Genomic DNA, 24619 nt, shown 5'->3' with positions numbered 1-24619 from the left:
CATTTGTTCTGCTTCTATGTAAATCATTTCTCAAAGGACTGAGAAGATGGGACTATGTATGGCCCTTTGTTCAGGGTGATGCTCAAGCAATAAGAAATTAAGACTCTGAATTTCAGCTTTTCAAGCAGTTATAAAACCTGTAATTCTAAGATAATCCAGCCCATAATCATGGCATTTGTTGAAATATTGTATGTCTGGGTGGACTCTGAGGGGACACTGGAGTTCTGAAAGGGGCCCAAGTCTCCATACTACCCAGGGATTCTCCTTGACTGTCTAGGGCTCCCGTCCTCTTATCTGCAAAATGAGGGAAACAAATTATATTAAAAGTGCTTCTGGCCCTAATATTCTGCGAGTCTATGTCCATAACAAGCCCTGATCTACCAACTTGTCTAGGATAACCCGAAGGTGAGGGTGTGGTAGATGTGTGCTTAGCATGCTGGGGGCCTGGGTTGGATTCCCAGCCCTCAAAAAATAAAATAAAATAAATAAAATGTAATGAGGCTAAGAGGACTTGGGTTAGAAGTCCCTAGGCTGACTCTGAGTCCTTACCATTTCCTTACCTCTAAATTCATAAACCACATGTTTAACAAACTGTTCTGAAGTCTTGCTTTTAGAAAATTAGAAAACTAATGGCCCTTTTGAGACATTTGGTCCTGCTCAGTGATTTCTGAAGGATTTGTGGTTATAGTAGTGAAGGCTTAGAAGGGCCCTCCATGGTCAACCTGATCCCCGGGCAACATCTCGGGGCCTTGCCTTGAACTACTGCAAGCTGCCAGGAGTTCTTTGGCTCTCCTTGACTTCTCTGGCTCCGTGGTTTTCCTTTATTGTGCTGCTCTGTCTGCTTTCCAGGGAAGAGCTTCTGCCTATGCTGGGGGTGGGGGTGACGCGGGAGAACAGCTGAGCACCCATGGAAGGCTCCCCAGGTCGAGGAGCCTCTAAGCCGCAGCCAACTGGATTGCTAAAAAGGTCCCTTTTATTGTGTTAACGTTTTCTGCAGAGTTAAACTCAGGGACATTTCCATTTTTGGCTCATCAGAAAACTCCCTGCAGAGAGCAGTCAATCTCATCGGCTGCTTCCTTTAGAAAGTTGGGCCTCCTCTCCTCCCTTATGCAGCCTCATTTAATTTCATTTCCTAAATCCCACTTTCAGAGGCTAGCATGGTGACTTCTCTGGTACTGGGTTCATCCCTTTCTGGTCTCTCAGTTTTTCTGCATGTTTTGGTTCTGATCTGACAGTGTCTTTCCTTTGGCTTTTATAAAACTCTATATAACTTTAGTTTCTTCTTCGCAAGGCACTTGGAAATAGTGTAGGGGCGGCAGCTGCTTCAGCACCAGGGATTCTCCTTAAGGAAATGAATCCAGACCATCCACTTTTCAGCCCTTCTGAGCGAGGAGCTTTCAGCAAAGCAACCCAAGACTGTGGTGCACGTCAGCACAGCAGGGAAGGCTCTCAGGCCCCTTGTATCATCTCTGATTAAGAAAGCATCATTCATGTTACTTGCTTAGCCCCATATTCAGTTAAAGGGAAACTAGTTATGCATAGATCTATTGTGGTGCTTAAGTGATTTTAAAATCCTACAAAATGTATATATATTAGATTTGCAATGATTCTTCAAGGCACAAAGACCAAGATCTCATTTTGCAGGTGAATTTCCCTGAAACCTTATACAGGTACGTGGAACAACAAGGTAAATATGGGTAGACTCCAGAATTTGAATAGGCCATACTTATAACTTATTTTTTTATAAAATTCAGAAAATATCCTTGGATGGAGGAACATGTACACATGTCATATTAGTTTCCTACTGCAGCTGTAAGAAATTGCCATAAACTTGGTGGCTTAAAACAACACAGATATGGGGCTGGGGTTGTAGCTCAGGGGTACAGCACTTGCCTAGCATGTTTGAGTCACTAGGTGTAATCCTCAGCACTACATAAAAATAAATGAATAAAAATAAAGGTATTGTGTCCATCTACAACTAAAAATACTTTAAACAAAGTAAAACAAAACAAAACAACAACACAGATGTATACCCTTACAGTTCGGGAGGTCAGAAGTCCAAAATGGATCTCAGTGGGCTGAAATCAAGGGGTCGTCAGCAGGGCTGCCTGCCTTTCTCAAGGGCTCTAGTGGAAAAAAATCTCTTTTCTTGTCTTTTCCAGCTTCCAGAGGCTGCTGAATTCCTTGGCGTGTGGCCAGCAATCACATCACTTCCTCTGTCACATCTCCTTTTCTAGCTCTGAGCCTCCTGCCTCTCTCTTAGAAGGGCTTCTGGATTACACAGGACCCACCTGGATCATCCAGGATAATCTCCCCTAGTTAAAACCCTTAACCTAATCCCATCTGTAAAGTCCCTTCTGCTATGTAAGGTAACATGTCACAGGGCCTGGGGATTGGGACTTCTGGGGTCACAACTTAGCATACCACACAAAACTGTTCAAAGGCTTATTTAATTCCTAATGTGATTGAAGTTTTTCATAGTGATTGACATGTCCTTATGCTCAAAAGGCAACTCAACCACTCACTCATTCATTTAAGATCTTTTTTTTTTTTTTTTTGGTAGTGAGAATTGAACTCAGGGCACTTAATCAATAAGCCACATCCCCAGCCCCATTTCCCATTTTGTATTTTACTAGAGACAGGGTCTCACTGAGTTGCTTAGGGCGTCACTAAGTTGCTAAGGATGGCTTTGAACTGGTGTGCGCTATGGCTCCCGGCTTCACTCATTCATTTAAAAATGTTTATGTGCTGGATGCCACTGAGGTACTGTGGGCACACAGAGGGTCTTCTTATGGGGAAGACATCCAGTAGCAGCCAGGAGCTCTGGAGGCCCTTCTCACAGAACAGCATCTAAAGAACAATCATGATAAGAAAAGACAGGCCTCTGTACGGCTTACTTTCTTTTAGAGGCCCCTCCAGACAAGGTTAGCGCCTTAGCCATGGGTGTGTTGGTGTTTGGGGTTTGGGTTCTCTAAAGTTCTTCAATGTCCTGGCTCTACAATACTGCCATGGGCTGACTTTTTTTTTTTTTTTTTTCCTTCAAAGCCTGGATGGAACTGGCTCACTTTCTCCTCCTGTTCACCTGTTCCCACTGCTCCTTCTGGCCAGGAGTCTCCCTCCCCTATCTGGTGGCACCAACTCCCAGTTCCTTTGCTCTTGCTTTTCTGGGGGAAGGGTGTCCAGCCTCAGATTTATCCTAATGGCTATTAAAGGAAACGGAAGCAACAAAGTGTCCTTTCTGTGCCCTGTCACTATCTCCGCCCCCACCCTATGAATCTCACAGAGACTAGAGCTTGCATGGGTGACAATGACAGGTGCTGAAGGCAGGACTGGAGGCAGATCCATCAGCATTTTGAAGCACCACTCTGGCAAGTCACGTGGACTCTATACCACCGGAACTAGGCCTGGTGCCTCCCCAGTGGTGAGGCGGGGGCCGGGGTGGCTGCTTTGCCCTCCTCATTGGGTGCTGCAGCCAGCCCTGCCTTTGAGGGATTGCAATAGGGAGGAGAGAAGTGGGTGTGAGCAGGAGGACCAGGCAGTGACAGTCTCTGGACCAGGCAGGGAAATCCTAGATGGCAACAGCCGACACCGGGGCTGGGGTAGAAGTCCTAGGTGGGCACTCCTTCGGGTACTAGGGAAGAAATTTTGGGGGCGTTATCCAGTTCAACACTCTGCCTTCAAAACCAAGAAGCCTTGAGTACGTTGAATACGTTGCCACTGCTGATTGGCTAAAGGGTAGACACTGGAGCCAAGCTGAGCCAATCAGATGGTCTCGCTGTAGAACCAAGGAAAGGGAAAGAGATCCTGGACGATGCTGGGGCAGGTCCATGTTAATGGCGGTGCTTTTGGAAAATCTCACAACCGAGGTCCTCAGAACGTCCTGGGGTTTCCACCCTTGGGAGAATACATCCACTAATTATCTGAGGGAAACTGGTAAATACCTCCCATAAATATTTTCTTTCCATTTTCCATGAGTCAACTGGTTCTCAACTGCAGTCACTGATGCTTGAGAGTATTTTGCAATGTCTGGAGACCTTCTTGGTTGTTGAAACTGATGTGCGTGGGGTGTTACTGGCATTTGGTGGGGAGAGACCAGGAGTACTGCTCAAAATCCTATGTTGCACAGAACAGGCCCACCCCAAAGAATTATTTGGTCACAAATGTGTAACAGTGGTGAGGTTAAAAACTCTGAGCCTTACAGAGATCACTTTTGCTTCAGCTTAAGGAACATGTAACTCATCCTGATTAAATGGTCAATCCTAGCATCCTCAGTGGCTGGTGGACAGGTTTGCTCATGTGATGGAACATGAGGTTCACAACACACCTGGAGAGGTGTTCTCACCAAAATGTTTAACTTAAACCTATCAAACCTTTACCTGTCAGTTTACAGGAAACTAAGGGATAGATTAGTGAACTAAACTATGTATGACAGGGCAACCAGGCAAATCTAGAAGTGGGATGTTTTGTAGGACACCTGGCCTAGTCTCTTTTTCAGATCACTATCATATAAACAGGAATCATATATCACTATCATATAAAAGGAATCATATATCACTATCATATAAACAGATAATAAGAGGATTATGGGCCATAACCTGATTCACTATGTGGCCATACTGTCTTGGAAAAATTACCTCTAAAAGACATTTTGGGATCCATCTGGGAAATTTGCATGTGATTACAGTACTAGAGGAGATAAAATTTTAGTAAAATGGAAAAGTAGTGGATTATTGTCCAAAAAAATTAACATAGGAAAAAGATCCAGGAGGCTGTTCTTTTAAGGTTTTAACATTGGCAATCTGAGAAGTGGGAATGCATTGTTTAGAGTTTTGGTTTTACTTATCTATATTTTCAAATTTTCTACAATGTATATCTAGTTCTTCTATAGTATTTGAAAGGTTGTTACATTTTTGAACATAGCCATGTAAGTTATGGGACTTGTAACTTATGGATAAGTAAGTCAGGGATTACCTGGCAACATATTTGTCTGCATCTAGAAGTGGTGGGCAATCACAGAGAGAGATCACAAGGATGTTAGTATTGTGGGGGTGGGGCACTCACCAAAGATGATGTTAAAAATAAAAGGCTAGAGAGAGAGAATTTTATGGTTCTCCATAAAAAACAGGACCAAAACTCTGGACTCAAGGGAATTGGAAATTGCTGCTGCGTGTGTGCATGTGTGTGTGTGTGTGTATGTGTGTGTGTGTTTGCGCGCGTGCATGCACACATACACGTGTGCATGTATGCATGCATGTCTCCATATTTGTATGTTGGTAATAAAATTGAAATGAAAAAAACAGTATACCTGGGGGTAGGGGAAATGAAGGAATGAGGACTGTTATATCCATAAAAAAACACTTCAGAGAAGTTCTGCAATCACTGACCAGAAAACAGAGTGTAATAATTTTCAGTGGAAGCCAGGGTACCATTTAAATGGTGTTTTAACACATGAAATTGTCTGAATTTTAGCAGGTATCTAGTTCACACAGCACATTCATGGAGTGAGATTTTAAGGGTTGTCGAATGCTATGAGTTCATGCACTTGTTCACTAAGCATTCAATGGAGGGAAAGAGAAGCCAGTAATCAATGCAGTACCAAGCAAAACCAGTAAGAGATTCTCTACACTTGCAAAAGAGCCATGTCCCTTATCCAGGATCAGTGAAAAGCTCCGGTGGGGAGGGATGCCCCAGTGGGACTGTTTAGGAGGTACAGACAGAGAGCTCGGAGGTGCTCTTGGCATTCGTGATGAGCATGAACTGACTGACTGCTGGGGTGCAATTTCATCATGGGCCAAAGGAGCTCAATGGCCACCTCAGTTTCCACCCACCTTCTGCTGCTCCTCACAGGTCCCAGAACACCATGTAGCTAATTTATGGCCTGTCACCCAGAGGTTCCGTGGGAAATCTTTCAAGGCTTGGGGATATGCTTTTGATATTTTTCCCCCAAGCATGGGCTGCAGCCCCAATCCTCGCCAATTCAAGGATGTGGTCTGTACTTAGAACTGAAGAGTGGCAGGCCTTTGAGGGCTCTGAAATCCTCAGGAAGCACATGCAAGGTGAAGAGAAGCGACTGTCCCAGGGATGGTCCTCTGGAATCAGTTACAGCTGGACTTCATGTGGGTGACTTTTCCTTCTCAGTGTCTAATCTGAATGCTCTTGGAGGAAAAGTCATGCCTGCTATGTAGGGTTATGTGCTGAGGGTTAAACCAAAGCATGTGTTTAAAATACTTAGCTCATTTTCTGGAACATGCTGCAACTATAAATGAATGGTAATTCCCAACATATTGTTTTGTGATTCCCTGGAGTCTGTGTCCCCTTTAATAACAGGAATTATAAATTAATATCCCACTCTTATAAGTTGCTAAGAATGGTGATATTATATACCGATGCTTCATATTTTTGGCTTAGTTCTATATGATTTAAGCAGTGCATTATCTATTTATATTTACCTTCTGGTCTCCTATAATTTTGATGCTTTTGTGCTGTTTAAATTAATTCAGAAATTATTGTGGCTCTGGAGACTATCATGCTAAGTGAAATAAGGCAATCCTAAAAGGCCAAAGTTCTGATGTTTTCTCTGATGTGTGGAGGCTAATAAGGGGTGAGGGATAGAAGAAGAATAGAAGTGCATAAAGTTCAGTAAATTAGACAAAGGGGAATGAAGGGAAGGGAGGGGCTGTAGGAAATGACAGTGGAATGAATCTGACATAATTTTCCTAAGTACATATATGAATGCACCATAGTGAATCTCATCATCATGTATATCCATAAGACTGGGATCTTAATTAGAATAAGATATGTTCCATGCTAGTATAATTATATCAAAATGGATATAAAGGTTGTAAAATGCTATGATTTCACGCACTTGTACTGTCATGTACAACTAAAAAGAATCAATAAAAAAAGAGAGAAGAAAAAAATTATAGTGGGCCCAGTACATATTGTCCTCAAGAAACACATAAAAATGTCCCTGCTGTAAGAACCTCACATGCAGTAAGGAAGTTGACGTATGCACAACACTCATATTCATAGTCAGACAGGAGAATACACATGGCCAGGTTTCAGGTGAGCTGCTATGAGTCAGAGTCCGGTGTGAATGTAAGAGTCACTCATTCACCCAACCCTGCACTTGCCTGTGCCACAGGTACCGACATGTTTACTGGCAGGCGTTGACCAAGTGTGACGGACAGGGATGGCTGGCTTTCCAAACAGCTATTCACAATTGCTACCCCTTACTTATTTCTCTCACTACTGAGACTGATAAAGAGGGAAAACTATCACTTTCTCAGCCTCTTCTGAAGCTCAGGTGGGTGGCTCAGTTCTGGCTAATGAACCACCAAGGGAAGTCTTCTGGGGGACCTTCTGATGAAGATAGAGTATTGTGACTAAAAAACCTTTTGCTTTTTTCCTGCCTTGAATAAAGATGTGATGCCTGGAGCTATGGCACTCACTTTCTGTTTCTGAGGTTACAGTCATGAGACCAGACATCAGCACTGAGGATAGCAAAACAAAAAGACAGAGTCCTAGTCCTTGATACATCTCTGAGCAGATAGCTCTGCCAACAACCATGCACCTCTGACTTCTTATGGGAGGAAAACAAATTTCCATTCCTTTAAGCCACTGTTAATTGGCTATTCTGACCCTGGCAGCTGAAAGCACTCCAAACCTACAACTGAGTGTCTAGTGCTAATTAACAGAGACAGAAAATTACAAATGTACTGTGCATGACCATGGAGAGTCAGGGGCACAGGAAAGCTAAGATAGGCAGTCCCAGGAAGATATCCTGGGGGTGTGATGAGTAAGATGAGCCCTGAATTCAAATGAAAGCCAGGAAAACAGCAGTGGGCAAACCAGACAAGCAGGCTGAGGCCTGTCCTAAGGGTGCAAGAAGATGGGGACTGAGGAGCTAAGGCAAGTCCTGTAGGGCATATGTGTAGGCAGAGCTGGGTGAAGTGGCCAGGGACAGGGCCATCCCAGCCTCGTGGGTTCTGGCAAGGATAGAGTGCTTTGCTCCAGGAATAAGAGGAGCAAAGCACTCTTATGTTTTGATCACCTGGCTGGAAATGGGGTGGAGATGGGGGATGGAGAAAGGAAGGTGAGTGTGGTATCAAAGGGCAACCAGAGGGAACCCTGTGCTGATGGGACTGTCCTGTGCCTTGACAGTACCAATGTCAACATCCTGGTTGTGCTGGTGTATTATCATTTTTCAACATGTTACTGCTGGGAGAAGGGGACTGGGCAACATGGGATACCTCTGTATGATTTTAAAAAAAAATTTTTTAGTTGTAGATGGACACAATATCTTTATCTTATTTATTTATTTTTATGTGGTGCTGAGGTTGAACTTGGACCCCATTCATGGAAGGCAAGCGCTCTACCACTGAGCTACAACCTTTCTACCACTGAGCTACAACCTCAGCCCTCCCTCTGTATTTTTTACAATGTGTATGAATTTATAATCATGTCAAAATAAAAAAAATGGAACTAAAATAAATGCCTCCTGGTGCAAAGAGTTGATGAGAGAGGGAAGACCATTATAAAGCCACTCCCAGTAGTCTTGAGAGTTGCTGTGCCTAGGACCAGGGAGGTGGGATGAGAGGGTTAGATTGATTCCAGAAGTATCCAAGAGGTAAAAGGGACAGATTAACAGATGGGGTGTATATAGGAGGCCAAGAAGAGGAAAAAGTCCAGAATGACCCTAGGTGTCTGCCCTGAGCATGGCAGATGCTGGCATCTTACTGACACAAGAGATAAGAGAAGGGGAGTGGGCTTCGTGGTGGTGGTGGGGAATGGGAAGCTGCCAGGGTGAACTCACTTTCAGGCAGCTCGTATTTAAGGAGCTAATGAACTCCCCAGGTAGGGATTCCAAGTGGGCATTTGGAAATGCCATCACCCCAAAATGAGGTGGCTTTAGTATTGCACCAATTAAACTTATTTGTGATGAAGTCCAGGGTATATACAACTTTGATAGCAAAACACATGGAATCCTATGGCTGCTTTTCCTTCTACATGTCTTCAGCCACAATAATTTGACTTTTTTTTTTTTGGGACAACCTCATTTTTAAAATTCATCATATTCTTTTAATTACTTAAGTAATATGTGGATGCCTGCTCCTTGTAAATAAAATAACAAAATTTAAACTAAAGTTACAGAACTAAAAGTGAAATTTCTTGCCTCACTCCATCTTTCTAGGAAACTATGAGATTAAGAACAAAAATGCCTCTTTATCTTTCCATGTCACACCTTAGCCTCCTGCCTTTTTTTTTTTTTTTTTTTTTTTTTGTAAATCTTGTCCTTCCACAAGGAAAAAAGTCCAGATCCAAGTGGCAAGTGCCTGACATTGGTGGCACCAGGTCTGATCAGTGTCAGGGACGCTGCTGGAATTTGCGCCCCATTTCCTCTCTTTGCCTGTTTCCTGTGGTGAGCATGACTTTCTCCTTACCTCTTTGTTCTACCTACAGCTAGTGTAGGAAGCGAGCTTGCTTATTTGAAGCCCAGTGGCCTTGGAACTGCCATCTAAACCCAGTCATCTTCCTCTGTTGTGGTGTCTGAGTTTGGGTGTCCCTAGCATGAGGGCCAGAGTAAGAGACATCATTTGTCTAATCCAATTACTACCTGTGAGGCCTAGAAAAAATTTTGCCCAAATTTATTAATAAAATAGCATACAGGAAAATATAGGAAAAAGATTAAAAAGTTGGCATGTAAAGAAAAAAACTGTACACATTGCAAATTACCCTTGACAAACTTTGTAGGAGGGTGCCATATTGGAAGCAGCTTCTCAATACACTTCCCTTCCTGATTTGGAAGAGATCATCACTGATGAAGTAGCTGACTTTTCATTTAGGAGCCACTTACACAAACCAAGTCCCCATATCTTTAGGTCCTGGAATCACATTCATCATGGTGAGATGCACACCCTGGGAACTGCTACTGACTGCGAGCAGCAGGCTCAGGAGTCTTCCTCAGGTTTATTCCAGGGCAGCAGGGGACCTGCATGTACTGGCTGCAGTTATTCCTCTCTCCCTTATTTTCTTGTCAAATGCACATAGTTGTTTTCATGTAAAATAAATGTGCACACAATGTAACTCCTCTGTACTCTCTTTTCCATTTCATGAATAATCCTTGGTACATGGTCTACTGTTCAAAATTCAGGAGAAGATAGATGAGAGGCTCCTGAATCAGTTATTAATTTGGGCTGTCTTCTAGTCCTTTTTCTCTGTTTTTAGATGCACACATATATAAGGGTTTTCTTTCTTTCTTTTTCTTTTTTGCATAAATGTGAACATAATATTCTGTGAATTGAATTTTCTTAAATAATAAACTATTGGTGTTTTCCCTCCTATACATCAGCAGATATACATGAACCACATTCTCCATAACTACTCTGCGGTATGGATATTGTGAACTATTTGTAACCATCTGACACTGTTGAACTTTGCTATGTCCAGTTTTTTATATTTTGAACATGACTGCAATAAACATTCTATGTACACATATGTTTACATATTTATATGAATATTAGTATAAGATAAATTAATAGGTATAAAATTGCTAGATCAAGGCATGTATATGTTTTAATGTGAATAGCTACTGCTGAATTACCCTCCAAAAATGGTTAATATCTTTCATTCCCAGCCACACTTTATTTTCCCCAACACTGCATATATCAATCTTCTAAATTTTTGACAATTTAAAGGATAAGAAGGAGTGTATCATTTTATTTTTGTTTATTTGAGCCTAAAGAGATTGAATATCTTTTAAAATATTTATTGGCAATTCATATATTTTTTTCTTTGGGAAAATTTTGTTTATAGTTAAAAAGTTTTCCACTGGGTTTCTATGTTTCTTATATCTTAGGAGCTGTTTTTTGATGGATAATAATCTTTTGTTTCAAATATTTCTTCTACAGTGATGCCTTCTGGGTAGTAAGTCTTATTTAGGTAAGCCCTTTCTGCCTCAAAATATACTTTTAGAAATTCCTTTGTATTTTTTCTAATAACTTTGTAGATCAGTTTTTATATTTATTTATGAAAATTTTATGAACTTATGATGTGAGATAGGGGCTCTAGCTTTTTTACAAATTTTTACAAATGTCTCAGTGCTAATAATTGACTATTCCTTTCTTTTCTCACTGGTTTAGAATACTCACCTTAATAATTTATCAAACTGCTACACACACACACACACACACACACACACACACACATCTACTTCTACTTCTGGGTCTTCTTCTTCAGTGATCTATTTGTACATTTCAGCTTTCCAAATCTCACTTTTAAATTATTGCCTGATAGTATGTTCAGATGTTGTAGGACACATCTACCACCCCCCACCATTACTACCAATTGCACAACCCATAATAATTTTTTTCTGATTATGAAGCTTGTTTTCCTTCTATAAAGCTTTATAAATGGGTCAGATTTCATTTTTTTAAAAAAATCTATTACTTCAATGGGTTTGCATTGAGTGTCTAGAGTGATTTGAGGATAACTGACAACTTAACAATACTGAGGCTATGCACGCAGGAACATAGAATGTTCCTTCATCAGCCGACTCTTATGTTTACGTGTCGAGATTTGCTGTTTCTGTAATCAGACTTTGCACATTTATTGTTAGGTTTATGCCTTGGTATTATAATTTTTGTTGTGGTATGAAATTTTCCTTTATACTGTGAAATTGAGGCTTGCTATTCTAAAGCAAGGTATTGATTGTAATATACTGATCCTGAATTTAGATGCTTTAATGAGTTCTTTATTAGTTCTAACAGTATTTAGTTGGTTCTGTAGAGTCTCCTATTTAGGGAAACATTATCAGCTGCAAAAATCACATTTTCATATATTCCCTTCTAACACTGATGCTTCCTATAAGTCCTGGTCCAATTCTGTTGCCTAGAGTTACTAGCACAAAGTGGTATTGTCTGGTGTGACCACCTTTAACACTTGTTACTGATTTTAAAGGGAACAGTTCTGAATTTTTACTGTTAATCTTTCCTTTTGATTTATAGGAGACAAAGTTGTCTTCTTGGAGATAAAATTTCCTATTATTCTCTAGCTTGCCAAGACTCATTAGAAGTGAACTTAATTGTCATTAAAATCTTTTTCAAAACAAAAAAGCAATCCGCTTTCGGTCATGTAAAACTTTAATGATCATATGCTGTATTTTACAAAGACAGTAAAACCATTTCAAAAAGACCTCTGACGCCATGAAAGTTGGTATATGTTAAAAATATAGAACTAGAAATATTTTTTTGGAGCATGTCAAAACAAATCACATATATATTGTTAATTTAACATGGATGTCCTCACCTTGAAATCATCAGGAATGAGGAGTTTGGATGTTCGTAGAAAATTCAAGATATATCTGAACATCTGTCCGTCTCTGTCAATGAAATAGTGCTGTTTGAGACTGTCCAAAACAATAGGCTCTGTACCATCAAAAAGTCTTCCGATTCTGTGATAGAAAAGAGGAACAGTGAAGACAATTAGATCAACTGGCCACTAAGACTAAGAGCTGCAGTTCTGTGTCACCGTCAAAGGTAGTACTTTTGCAGATGGAAATCGGGAAAAATCATCCATTAAATAGTTATGGCTTGCTCAGAAGTGCTGATCCCTGCTTGATAATATCTCAGGATGAGATAATTCAAAATGGTTTCAGGTTTTCTCAAGAATATTCTTTTGTTCAGTGTCACCTGCAAAGGAAATGTTCCTGACGTGGTGATTATGGCTAAGTGCTGTCAGTGTAATGGAAGTTCCTGTCTTTTCCCTGATCTTACTTAAAACAACCTTCTCTACTACTTAAAAAAAAATTAGTAATAGCTCCAAAGTGCCTTTAAAACTGATACTAAAGAAGCAATTCTGTTTTTAAGAAATCTGTTTTCTGAGTTTTCTACATTCATAATCCCAAACTTCTAATAATGCCTACATGCCAACATCTATTATAAAAAAGAAAAATTTTAAATATCACTTGTCTAGGAGAATATGTTCTCCTTTTACAGTCCAGTTTCTTAAGTCTTAGAAAACAGCAATCTTAATAGCCAGGCATCACCATAAAAAAATAAATAAATATTTGATTACCCAGAAATGTGACCTAGTTTTGGAATAAGCAACTCCAGGTAATTTTTAAAAAACAGGGATCTGTAATGTGTTTTTCCCATTTGTACAGTGTGCTACAGTTAAAGCATTTTGTATCCAGGGTCATTTATCCCATTAAGGCAGGTTGAACCTACATATTTTAGTATATATTCAGTGAACAGAAAGTGGCTATATCTGTTCTAAAAACAAGCAGTGGAGTAGCTAATGATGCACAAATATTTTATATCTGAAAATAGATTTTGCACACTAGAAATAGATTTCTTTACCAAAAGATTTATTTTACTTTTCATTATACTGTAGGCAGGCAAATGGCTCCATTTCTTAATTTAAAAAAATTGCTGATCTCACAAGTCTATCTCTGATTTGGAATGTCACTGTATCACTTGAAAAGTTTTTGGTTTTGTTTTTTTGTGGTGCTGGGGATGGAACCCAGGGCCTCATGCATGCTAGACAAACACTCTATCATAGAGTTATAAACTTTGCTCTTGAAGGTTTTTTTTTTTTTTCTTTTCAGTATTTGGGATTGAACCCAGGGATGCTCAACCACTGAGCCATATCTCCAGATCTTTTTATTTTTTATTTTGAGACAGGGTCTTAGGGCCTCACTAAGTTTTAGCTGAGACTGGCTTTGAACTTGCGATCCTCCTGCCTCCCAGCTTGAAGTTGTTGTTGTTGTTTTAAATCATTTTCTAATCTTAAGTTGAAATGGGACAGTGGAAATGTAAATCAGTTTCACCCCTCTTAAAATACAACAAGCAAAGAAGTAGGAAAGTTGCTTCCCTGGCTTCCCCCAAAGAAAGTTGTGTGCATGTTTGTTTCAGTAAAATTTTTTAAAAGATAATTTTAAAATTTATTCTCTATCTGAAGATAGTATATGCAAAGAAGAAAACAATAGTAGGGTAGATTTGTAAAACTCATTCAATTTTTCTGAGCTAGTGTTTTTATCCAGCTTTCCATAAACTATAGGTGGTGATCTGGGGTGTGGATTACAGTCATCCTGGGATTCCTCACTGCATGCTTATTGACACATCAGTCAAACAGATGGTAGGCCCAAAACTCAAATGATTAGTCACTTACTTGTAATGTTTCCAGGACAGTCTGATGCAGGATGGGAAAGAATGAGACAGGTTTGCCTCTTATTAAAACATTTCACTCTTTACAGTTAATAACATGATAAATTTTTGGTTGACAGGGGAAGAACAGGGAGCTACATTAATTAAGTGATTTCTAGATGCCTTGCTCTATCCTCAGCACTTTATTCGTGTAACAAATCCATTATCTTCATTTTAAAGATGTAGAAATAGGCTTGAAAAGATGAGTAACTTGCCCAACTAGTTAAGTAGCATTGGGGGATTTGTATAATGTCTGATCCAGAAGGTACCTCCTCACACTGATGGGAATCAAAAGGATGGCCATTACTGACTGAAAAGCTTTTGGTATAGAGTTTTTATTTCTATCTGTATTTGCTGAGCAAGAAGTTTACAAGGAAATCTAAGCCCCCACGCTGATAATTTTTGGGACCTGAAATAAATCAGTATTAATGATCGTAAGTCATTTAGTAAACAGATGGAAGAGATGAAGATCATTTTATTCTTAGATAAATCCTGTGCTTTTTATTAGATAAATGCTCCTTTTCGAGGTTTAGACTTGGATATACCCAGGCACAGAATGAGTGATTAATAAATTTATATCAAGTAAATAAGTAAAGGAATCAAGAATAACTGAGGAATGTGGAATGGGAATGAGGCCTGGCTAGTTAGTAGCTTTAATCTGAATGAATCAACTTCTCTGTGTCTTTATTCTTTTATAAAATTATCTCAGCTTATCTTATAAAATAAGTATAATGCTCAGGGTTGATGAGAAAGTCCAGTGGGTCATGGGTTCACGATAATACAAGGTATCCTAAGCCAGCCAACAAAAATTTCTACAAAGGCAATTCTTAGAAGTCTGAAGGCACAAAGGAACAGGATTTAAGGAAGAAAAAGAACAACTGTGACAGAGAAGTACACTGTCACAGACCTCTCCAAAATAGAAAGAAGTGTCTCTGAAATGGTTTTTCGGATGCAAAACTCAAAACCAAAAACAGCCTCTGGAGGATACAGGAAATTGGGCATAGATACAAAGGCATCTTCACTTTAGATTTAGGTGGAACAGGAAAAAAAAAAAAAAAAAAAAAAAAAAAAAAAAAAAAAAAAAAAAAAAAAAAAGACGTAAAGGAAAGGGCAAGAGAGAAATCTGAACAGAGACCATGAGCAGAAAAGCCGGCCCCACCTGTGGACCTAGAGATAGTTGTGGCCTCTGGGCAAAGCTGTGGATGAGGGAGAAACAGAATCTCCAGGGGCACTCAATCAAGACCAAAAGAGACAAAAAGCAAAGGAAGGGACAAACTCAACCAGCACTACAGGAAACTCAGTCTGGGTTACAAAGGACAAAGAGAAAGAACCTGAGTCCTGTCTGGATGCTCTACTCCTTAGTAAACTGAAAGCGGTAGCCAGGTCATCCCCAACCCATTCATACCAGCTGGAGGTTGTGTGCCCCGGAACCTTAGGCCACGCTGAGCAGAAGTGCTCCAGTGGGAACAGGAATAGGAAAGGAACAGGAATAGGAAATGGCCAGGTAGGGCGGAAGTGCTTCAGTGGGAACAGAAATAGGGAAGGGCCGGGTGAGGCGGAAGTGCTCTTGTGAGACCTGAGACGGGGATGGTGGGGGTTCCAGGGTGGTGGAAGGTGGCTGAGAAACTCCCACGGCTTAAGGCTGCGTGGGGTGTGGAAGCAGAGAAAACTGAAAGGACTGGAGGGGAGGACACTTGGGTCATGGACGCTCATACCTGAGTGAGGTGAAAGGCCTCTTGGAGCAGAACAAGTTCTCTATTCGGAGCAACAAATGTTAGAAGCAATAAAAGGAATTGTTTTGCTGCTGCTTTCTGCCAACTTTAAAAGGAGGAACGTTTTGAGTTGTGAAAACAATGCAAAAGGGGAGGGAAGGCGGTGCCAGTAATCATAAAATGGCGTCCCTGGGTGGTTTTTGAGATTGGCTGGCTGTGCTGTGGAAAAGTATGGTTTGGCAAAGCAAATAAAGGGGGAAATCGACACAGGCTGTATTTCTTGCGGACATAAGAATGGAGTTACAAGTCAAACTGCAGTGATTTGTAAACTCTGGTGCCTGAAAACTATGTGGAACTGATTATAGTTTACTAACCTTGGATAACATTCCTGTTTTCCAACTGACCAAGACCAAGCTGGCTGCAGATGATGAATGGCTGGGTTTTTCTTCTTGTTTTTACACTCATTGACCCACGTGGCAATGTGGAGAAAGATTTCCTTCCACACTTTTTGAAAAGGATAATCATTTTGCCATTTTATTTTGGACAATTTCAAACTTATAACAAGGCAGAGAAAATGCTATAATCAACTCCAACACAATCATCATCCAATTTCAGAAGCTATCAACTCTTGGCCCATCTTATTTAACATCTACCTCTTGCCCTAATCTCTTCCACAGGTATCTTTGAAGTAAATCTCTTAACATCACCTCATTTTATCTGTAAATGTTTTATTAATGACTAGGATTATAAAGGTTCATTTAAAACATGCATTAATTGATGTTGAATTATATTCTTTTTTGTTGCTTTTTCAGGAACACTTAAATAAGGACCTAACCTGGGAGGAAATCAGGTTGCCCTTGGAGGGAAGTAAGTCTGGTTTCCTGTTACCACTCCCTCTTTCCCTGGTATAGTGTGGTACATACTGCATATTTACAGAATGGTCTTAAGAGAAAGAGAATGTAGGGCTAATATCTCATTTACCTCGCTGAGTGAGTCATTTGTTAAGAGTTTTTTTTCTTGTGTCTTCATTCACTTATAGGACCTAGTTTCTCTAATTCACTGTGACTCAGTTCCTTAGGAATTTCTCTTTCTATTTTTTGTAATTATTTCAGACCAGTATTCATTGAGCCTGACAATGCTCAGATTGGAGATGTGCCACAGTTCTTGCTTTTGTGGAATTCAACAGTCTGTGGGGCTAGGAGTGCAGTATGATCCAGGGAGTCAGTGATGTATAGAAGGACTGTAAGAGTACACAGGAGGGGCCTCTAACTCATCAAACTCAGTTGTGGGTTGGCAGGAAAGAAAGAGAAAGCTCATTGGAGACCTGAAGGACAAGGAAGCTGGCCAAGTACAGGGGTAGGAGGTAAGATTAAAAGGAGAGGGGTGGCAAAGTGACAAAGGTCTGAAACTGAACAAGCCTGCCATGTGATTACTCTTCACTGGGGTGTAGATTCAGGCTGATTGAAAAATGAGGCTGGAGCAGCCCACGCCAGATGGAAAAGAGCCCTCCCTACAAGCTAGGTCAAGATGTTTAGAGTTGGTCTCAGAGTGTTGGGAACTGATATCAGGCCATGTCCTCAGGGATCTTAAGGGGAAAAAAAGCATATTTAGAAGTGAGACAGAATTGAGATGCCATATCTGAAATATTTCCTCACAGATGCAGCTTCTGGCTTATCCAAATTCTCTCTCCTTTGCCTACCTTTTGACTGTCATTTGCATAGTACTTTGGCACTTAACCCTGAGGGTACAATGAACTTACCTGGAGAGCTTTTAAAAAATACTGATGCTGGGGGCCCACTCCCAGTTATTCTGATGTAGTTGGGTGGGAGTGAGGCCTAGGCATCTGTATTTTTTAAAGTTTGCCAAGTAAGTCTCAATTAAGTTGAAAACCAGTAAAAATGAGGTTGAACAGAGAGAGGAAAGAAGAGCAAGTTAATGTTATTAGCTTGAAATGCTTTCTGTTAGTCATGTTCTCACTTTCCACTGTCACAGCACACCCTTAAAAGTCAACCACACTTTTAGAAATGGAAGATCCCCAGGATGACCTACTTTGGCCTCCTGTTTAAAAACGGATAAGCAGAGTCCCAAATACATAGCCCTCAAGGATCCATAGCTGGGTTGACACAGAGCTACTCCAAACCTCTCTGTGCTGCCCCTAGTGCAATATGGGGAGAACTGTCACACTGAAGCCATTGGAGGACAACCGCTCTAATGCTAGTTACTACTTGGTGAATAGTATCATGTACCAAAGAGGGACCTGGCTTTCTTAAGGGCTTTATATCATTTAATCTCTACAATGATCCTCTGAAATGGCTTACTCTTCTCATCTCATAGATAAGGAAACAAGCCCAGATGGCTAAGTCACTTGGCCAAAGGGATATAGCTTTTAAATGATGGAGCCTGGGTGCCCACCCAGGTCTGAATCTAAAGTTTGCTTTCTTGACCACTAACTATACTGCCTTTTCATTTGTATTTAAAACAAAAAAAGACTGAACATGTTCCCTTGGGAAATGTTTCATTGTTTTAGTTTGATAGAGCTCAATGTCCCAATAGCTAATGTTATTTGGTTATTATCAATTTTGTAGGTAAACAAATGTGCTTGATAATTGGCATTCAAAAAGTGGAGGCTCTGGGACTTCATTTAGGATGTCTTCTCACATCCTAAACCCAATCAAACCAAAGCAAACCAAAATGAGGCACCCCAAGACTTCTGAGGTTGTTTTGAGCACAGCAAAGGAGTGTCAGAACAGAGGGAGCGTGGGGACTCGGGGAAATGGAAACTGGTCCTAGGAGAAGCAGTACACATCTGCCTCCACGCACCTTATACGTTATTTGCTGTTTCCTCACATTTAATCTGGACACACTCCTATGGGATTTGTGGCTGCAAAGGAAATTCAACGTGGACTTCAACCCTATTGAGGCCACCTTCTGTGTCCAGGCTCCACACACCCACTCCTTCCCAGGCTGCTGCTGCATGGTGAACACCCTTTCAGGTCCTGGCCATGCCGGTCACATGACACCAGGCTCTGTTTTACCTAGAGGCAAGCTGGATAATCCTTTCAGCCCTCCACAGCTGCTCCACGCAGGATAATTACAGAGGGAGCACTCCTGCTGCAGGATGGACTTGCCCAGGGAGGGTGGAGTTGATCCCTGGGGAATGAAGTGAAAAGCCCGACCAAGGGATAAAGAGGATGAGAAAAGGGCAGGGCACCAGTTGCTGGGCCTTTTTACCCATGTAGTTCTCCTTTGCCAAAAAAATACCTTTTATTCCTCTACCTCTGGGTTTCCAAGCCACAGAAAAATATGGTTTGGATTTAAGGAAAAGATTTCATTTAGTTTCTGGTTCAGATTTATTTGGCTGGCAAAGAGATTCAGTGGCCACTTCTAAATGACCTCTTTGGCATTTGGAGATATTTTTAAATTATAAAAGTGATACCTACTCATTGTTGAAAATTGTTAAAGTATAGATGGTGAAAAGCAGCAAAATAGTAAAGCAATCTGCCATGAGCTCACCATTTGGGAGGGCATTTAAAAATCCGATTTAAAGAGTATTTTTCTATTGAATTACTTTGTTTTCACAAACTTGACTCTGATTTTTTGTTTGTTTTTTAAGTATTCTAACTTGGATTCCCAATCAAGTTTCTGACCTGAGTTGAGGACATAGTTGAAACATAAGGTGGATGGCAAACAGAGTAGAGGTCTGGGTGGAGGTGTGTATACTTGTGTGTGCTTGCACAATTGTGTGTGGGTGGGTGTGTGTGCATGCCTGGGAACCTGAGGCCTAGGGAGAGCTATGGCTACAGGGTGAATCTGCCCTCAGGACAGCAGGGAAGGAAGGAGACATGAATAGAAGAGACAGTGTTGCAAAAAAAAGATACCTTCTTCTCTTTTCTGCTCAGATGGAGAGGAAGTAAACAAAGAGGAAGGAAAAGCAGAGAAATCCTAGATTAATATCTGATACTTTTTGAAACATGAGGTTCAAGACTGAATTCTTCCTATTTTTTTCTAAACCTATTTATGAATTTATTTTTAAATATTTATAATAAAAAGATTTCTTTTAAGAAGGGGACTACTTTGCTGGGTATTATTGCAATGTGAAAAAAAATTACAATTTACTGTTTTAGAAGTCTGAGGGATCACAAACAGCGTTTAATTTGCTTGAAGTCTTATAACTGGAAAAATTCTAGGAATAGCTCTTTAGAGTTTCCAGACTTGGTAAATTTCATCTATATTTCATGATCATAGATAAAAATCACTTCAGAGCTTGTTATAGAAATGGATAGAAGTAATTTAAGGGAAGGGAGAAAATAATTTTTAAGTAAAAACAAAACAAATCTTTACCTACTTATGGGGAAGTAATGTTCCCAGTACCTGTTCCCTGAGGCAGCATCATTTTCTTAAATGATATATAGAACCAAAGAAAGTAGGGAAGCCAGGAAATGCAAGTTTCAATTATATAAGAAAAACTCTGAGTATAATAACAACGCAGGAATTCAGCATCTTTGAGATTTCATCCTGATGGCGGTACTGACAGCTCAGGGGCAGCTCAATGCCCTGAGGGCATTGCTTGCTCTCTAGGAATTTTAGGAGTTCTCTTCATGACTCTTGGGCTAGAAAATTTTAAAAAATTAAAAGAGGGGTACATTGACTGTTTACTAAAAAAAAATGTATAATGATCTTGAGTTTTTTGAAAAAATCACTAGAATTTACATAAGCAGTCCTCTTTTTTGCTACATTTATTGAACACCCATCATGTACCCAGTGCTCTGTGGGCCTCTTGAATGGAGCATGGTACAGTCTGAGTGGGTGCTGGGGAGGGACAGAGGTGAGAGATCCAGCCAAGGTGGGTGGGAAGGCTGCACACAGAAAATGAGGTATCATTGGGAATAAGCAGAATGGGCGAAAGGGCTTGGAGAAAAAATTTGAGACCAAGGGCTCAGCTTGAGTGCAGCCACAGAATTCAGGAAGAACACAGTGGGTGAGGTGGCGATACAGCAAGCGAAGGACATGTCTCTTCCTGTGTCAACCTAAGGCCGTGGTGCACAGTTGCTCACAAGAGAGATACTGGTGGCACATTCAGTCACGTCTTAGCAGCCCCTAGAAAATTCGGCTGTGACTCAGACCTGGGTTTGAAACCTGGCTTTAGCATCTTTGAGACCACATCTGTTTGAGTTTTGGTTTCTTTATCTGTTAAATGGGACAATACCCACCTCAAAGAATTCTTATGAGGAACAAATGGATATCCGATAAGACCTGCATTGGCCAGTGTTTACTGAGTGCTAGGCATGGTTCTGGGTCTGTAGAACCCTGAGGTGGTACTGTGGTCCCTGTTTTACAGGTGAGGAGCCAGCTAATAAACAAAGATGCCAGAACTCCCATCAGGCAGTTGGGCTGTGTAGTCCGGCTTGAACCTACTCCTGTCAGGCCAAGGGACCCTCTACCCCTCTGTAAAGCACCTGGCATGGGCTCACGACATTCTGGCAGATGTTCCTTCTTTTTGAGGAGATTAAGAGTTATGCCCCCAAACAGAATTCTGACTCTCTATAAAATCCCACTGAATTGAAAGAAAACTTTTAAGATCACATAGGCTCGCTCTATGGTTTGAACAAGTATCTGTTTTAAAATGATTTCTAGGGCAAATAGCTATTTTTCTAAGATCTGTCCAGAATCAGATATAACTTTCCTGGAAGCCCAATTGTTTTTTTTTGTTTTGTTTTTTTTTTTAATTTTTCCCCCCAGTGAACACGGTTTCTGTTTAGGTTTTCTCTTGCTTTTTATTTGGTCAGGCAAGCATAAGTACACAAGCCTGCCCCCACAGCCACCCCTCCCTCCTCCCAACAGTCTGTTCTACATTGGGAGATATTTTTGACATTCTCCTTAGTCATTTGTCTACATTTAAAACCCTAGAATATGTTTCTCACTTTATAATAATAATTACTATTCACTAAAAAATGCTATAATAGCTAACATTTATTGAAAGTTTGTGTCAGGCACTCTGCTAGAAAACTTTATGGATTATCTGCTTAAGTCTGCACAACACTTCTAGCAAGAATGTGCAAGTAATATGTTAGTTATATTAAGGAGGAAACTGAGGCACAGAGCCATCATGTCACTCGCTGATGAGTGCTGAGCTATGTGGTCTACTTTCCCTGATGAGGGAGGGCCAGCTCGTCCGTGATGCTGTCCTTCTCTCCCCCCACCACCACTCAAAAAACCTTAGGCATACTAAAATTTTGGGCTGGGGATGGATCTTAGTGGAAGAGAGCTTGCTTAGCATGTGTGAGGCCCAAGGTTCAATCACCAGCAGTGCCAACAAACAAAAACAAAACCAAACTTGGCATATGATGCTGTCTCCGACTCTGAATGTCCATCTGTCCTAGAACACCAGTCTCCTCTGCTCTGGCACCTCCTGCCAATCTTTCTTCATCTTGCAGTTGTGCTCTAGGTTTCTTGTGACAGGACAAACTCTTCTGCAAGCGTTCCCAAGGAATGTAAGCTATCTATGAAGTCTGTCCTTAGTCCTGGGCTTTTCGATATTGGCAACCATATGTGTGGGACCAATGCCTTCCTGTGTGTTGAAACATTCTTGACTCTTCCATCCATGTCATCAGTATCTCTAACAGATGGTGCCAACTCCAGGCCCATCCCCCTGGGATTGCTGCTGTCCAGGGGCCTATTCTGTACTGTTCTCTGTGGTCATCGATGAGGACAGGACAGGAATGGAGTTTTCCCCCACACATTGGTGTTGAGTGGTGGCAAACTCTATTTTTTTGGAATATGGAGTTTTGGAATATGTCACACTCATCCCTCTAAATACAAGCATCATAGCAATTACATGAGAGGACGATGGCCAAGACAGCTATTTCTATTTCCATCTGAACAGTTTTCCCACTTGCAATCGTGCCAACAAAACAGCAGCTTATGATGAAAGCATGTAAATCTTTTGCTGAGTATGTATAAGAGAAAAACCACGGGCTTAACAGTATTTGATAAAAAGAACAAATATATAGTTTACCTAGAGACCAGGTAAATGCTTTTGAACACTTTTCAGCTGTATGGACAAAAACGATTGAAACTACCTCTGTACCTTCTTCTCACTCCTCTTTACTCTCTTTCTCTCTTTCTCTCTCTCTCTCTCTCTCTCACACACACACACACACACACAAACACACACACCTGCATTATTCAAGGGTCTTACACAGCAATTGAGTCTCATTTAAATATTCAGAGTATCAAAAAGTGATCAGATGAATGAAGATGATATGTCCTGTTGTTGTGTGACTTCACAGTGACAGAGGAAGTTTTCAAACACATTCAGAATCTAGGCTGACTTTACAATGACAAAGCCAAGGAGAGGAGATTTAGCCCCAGGACTGTGAGTGCCTAAAACAACCTCCTCCTTCAAAGAAGAGATGAAAGCTGAAATTAGGACAAGAGTCCTCCTCACACAGCTTCCAAAGTATAAAAACATGTTAAAGAAGGTAAATGGATGGAGTTAGAGAAGATAATGCTAAGTGAAGTTAGCCAATCCCCAAAAACCAAGTGCCAAATGTTTTCTCTGATATAAGGAGGCTGATTCATAGTAGGATAGGGAGAGGGAGCATGGGAGGAATAGAGGAACCCTAGATAGGGCAGAGGGGTGGGAGGGGAAGGGAGGGGGCATGGGATTATTAAATGATGGTGGAATGTGATGATGATTACTATCCAAAGTACAGGTATGAAGACACGAATTGGTTTGAGTATACTATGTATATAACCAGAGATATGAAAAATTGTGCTCTATGTGTGTAATAAGAATTGTAATGCATTCCACTGTTATATATAAATAATAAAAAAGGAATATCTCAAATGCCCACATCACCCAATGTTCTCTTTTTAAATGCCTAATTGCTTCTTCACATCATGATGGATCCATGAGATATTTAAAAAAAGCAATTAGACATTTAAATAGACATGATCCATTCTAAAAAGTTTAAGATTTTTAATTTATGTCTCATGGTTACTTAAAGAGTCATCAAGTCAAAATGACATGTGAAAAAATGTAAGTTTATATCAGCTCACAATTCAAAGACAACACTGGCGGTTGTGTATGGTTGGGAAATACCCAAGGAGGCCGCTGATAGCATTCTGCCCTTGGCGGCCCCATGGCCAACAATGTACAGTCTGTAGGTGTGTGTCTTGAGCAACTGTCCACACCCTGCTGGGCTCAGGCTTGGTTGATCATATTTCCAGAATTTACCAGAGGCAACAAGCCAGTCTGTAGGCACACTGGACAGTAGGTATATCTATAGATACTCCTCCCCATCCCTTCCAAAAAAAGACAGAACCATGCTCTAACCTGAAAATTATCTATAGAAGAAGATTTCTGCCTAATAGGAACTTCTCATTTTTTTTCTTTCTTTTAAGGTGATCATATATAGAAGTTGAAAAGCTTGAGTAGTCATTTGATAACACTGCTTCCCGTAACTTGCTGTTCTTCTAACTTCACTCAGAAGTTTTGGATGAAAAACAAATACTTTTTCTGTTTTAAAATACTGCATAAAAATTTATACATGGGTTCCTCAAGAGCCTAGAATGTCATGTAATTAAAAATAAAAGCATATCTCTGCTATTCAGCTTTTCCAATCATCAGAGACATCTAGCAGGTGAAGAAAGGAACTTTACCAAATGGTTTCCTTGGTTGTTACAACCTTTAATCCGATT

The 24619-nt window shown here is 40.6% G+C and overlaps 1 protein-coding gene across 3 annotated transcripts in view; it reads right to left on the bottom strand.

Annotated features, from left to right (window-relative positions):
* Kctd1 (potassium channel tetramerization domain containing 1) overlaps nt 1-24619 on the bottom strand; it is a 186414-nt gene that overhangs the window by 8390 nt on the left and 153405 nt on the right. For all 3 annotated transcript variants that reach the window (XM_071602828.1, XM_027935695.3, XM_027935694.3), the window contains exon 3: nt 12307-12451. In XM_071602828.1, coding sequence (XP_071458929.1) covers nt 12307-12451 — 145 coding nt within the window. The remainder of the gene's footprint in view (nt 1-12306; nt 12452-24619) is intronic.

Source organism: Marmota flaviventris, chromosome 16 (assembly GCF_047511675.1).
Source record: "Marmota flaviventris isolate mMarFla1 chromosome 16, mMarFla1.hap1, whole genome shotgun sequence".
In the NCBI taxonomy this organism is placed as follows: domain Eukaryota; kingdom Metazoa; phylum Chordata; class Mammalia; order Rodentia; family Sciuridae; genus Marmota; species Marmota flaviventris.
Note: the sequence above shows the minus strand (reverse complement) of the source record. Positions and strands in the feature narration are given on the sequence as shown.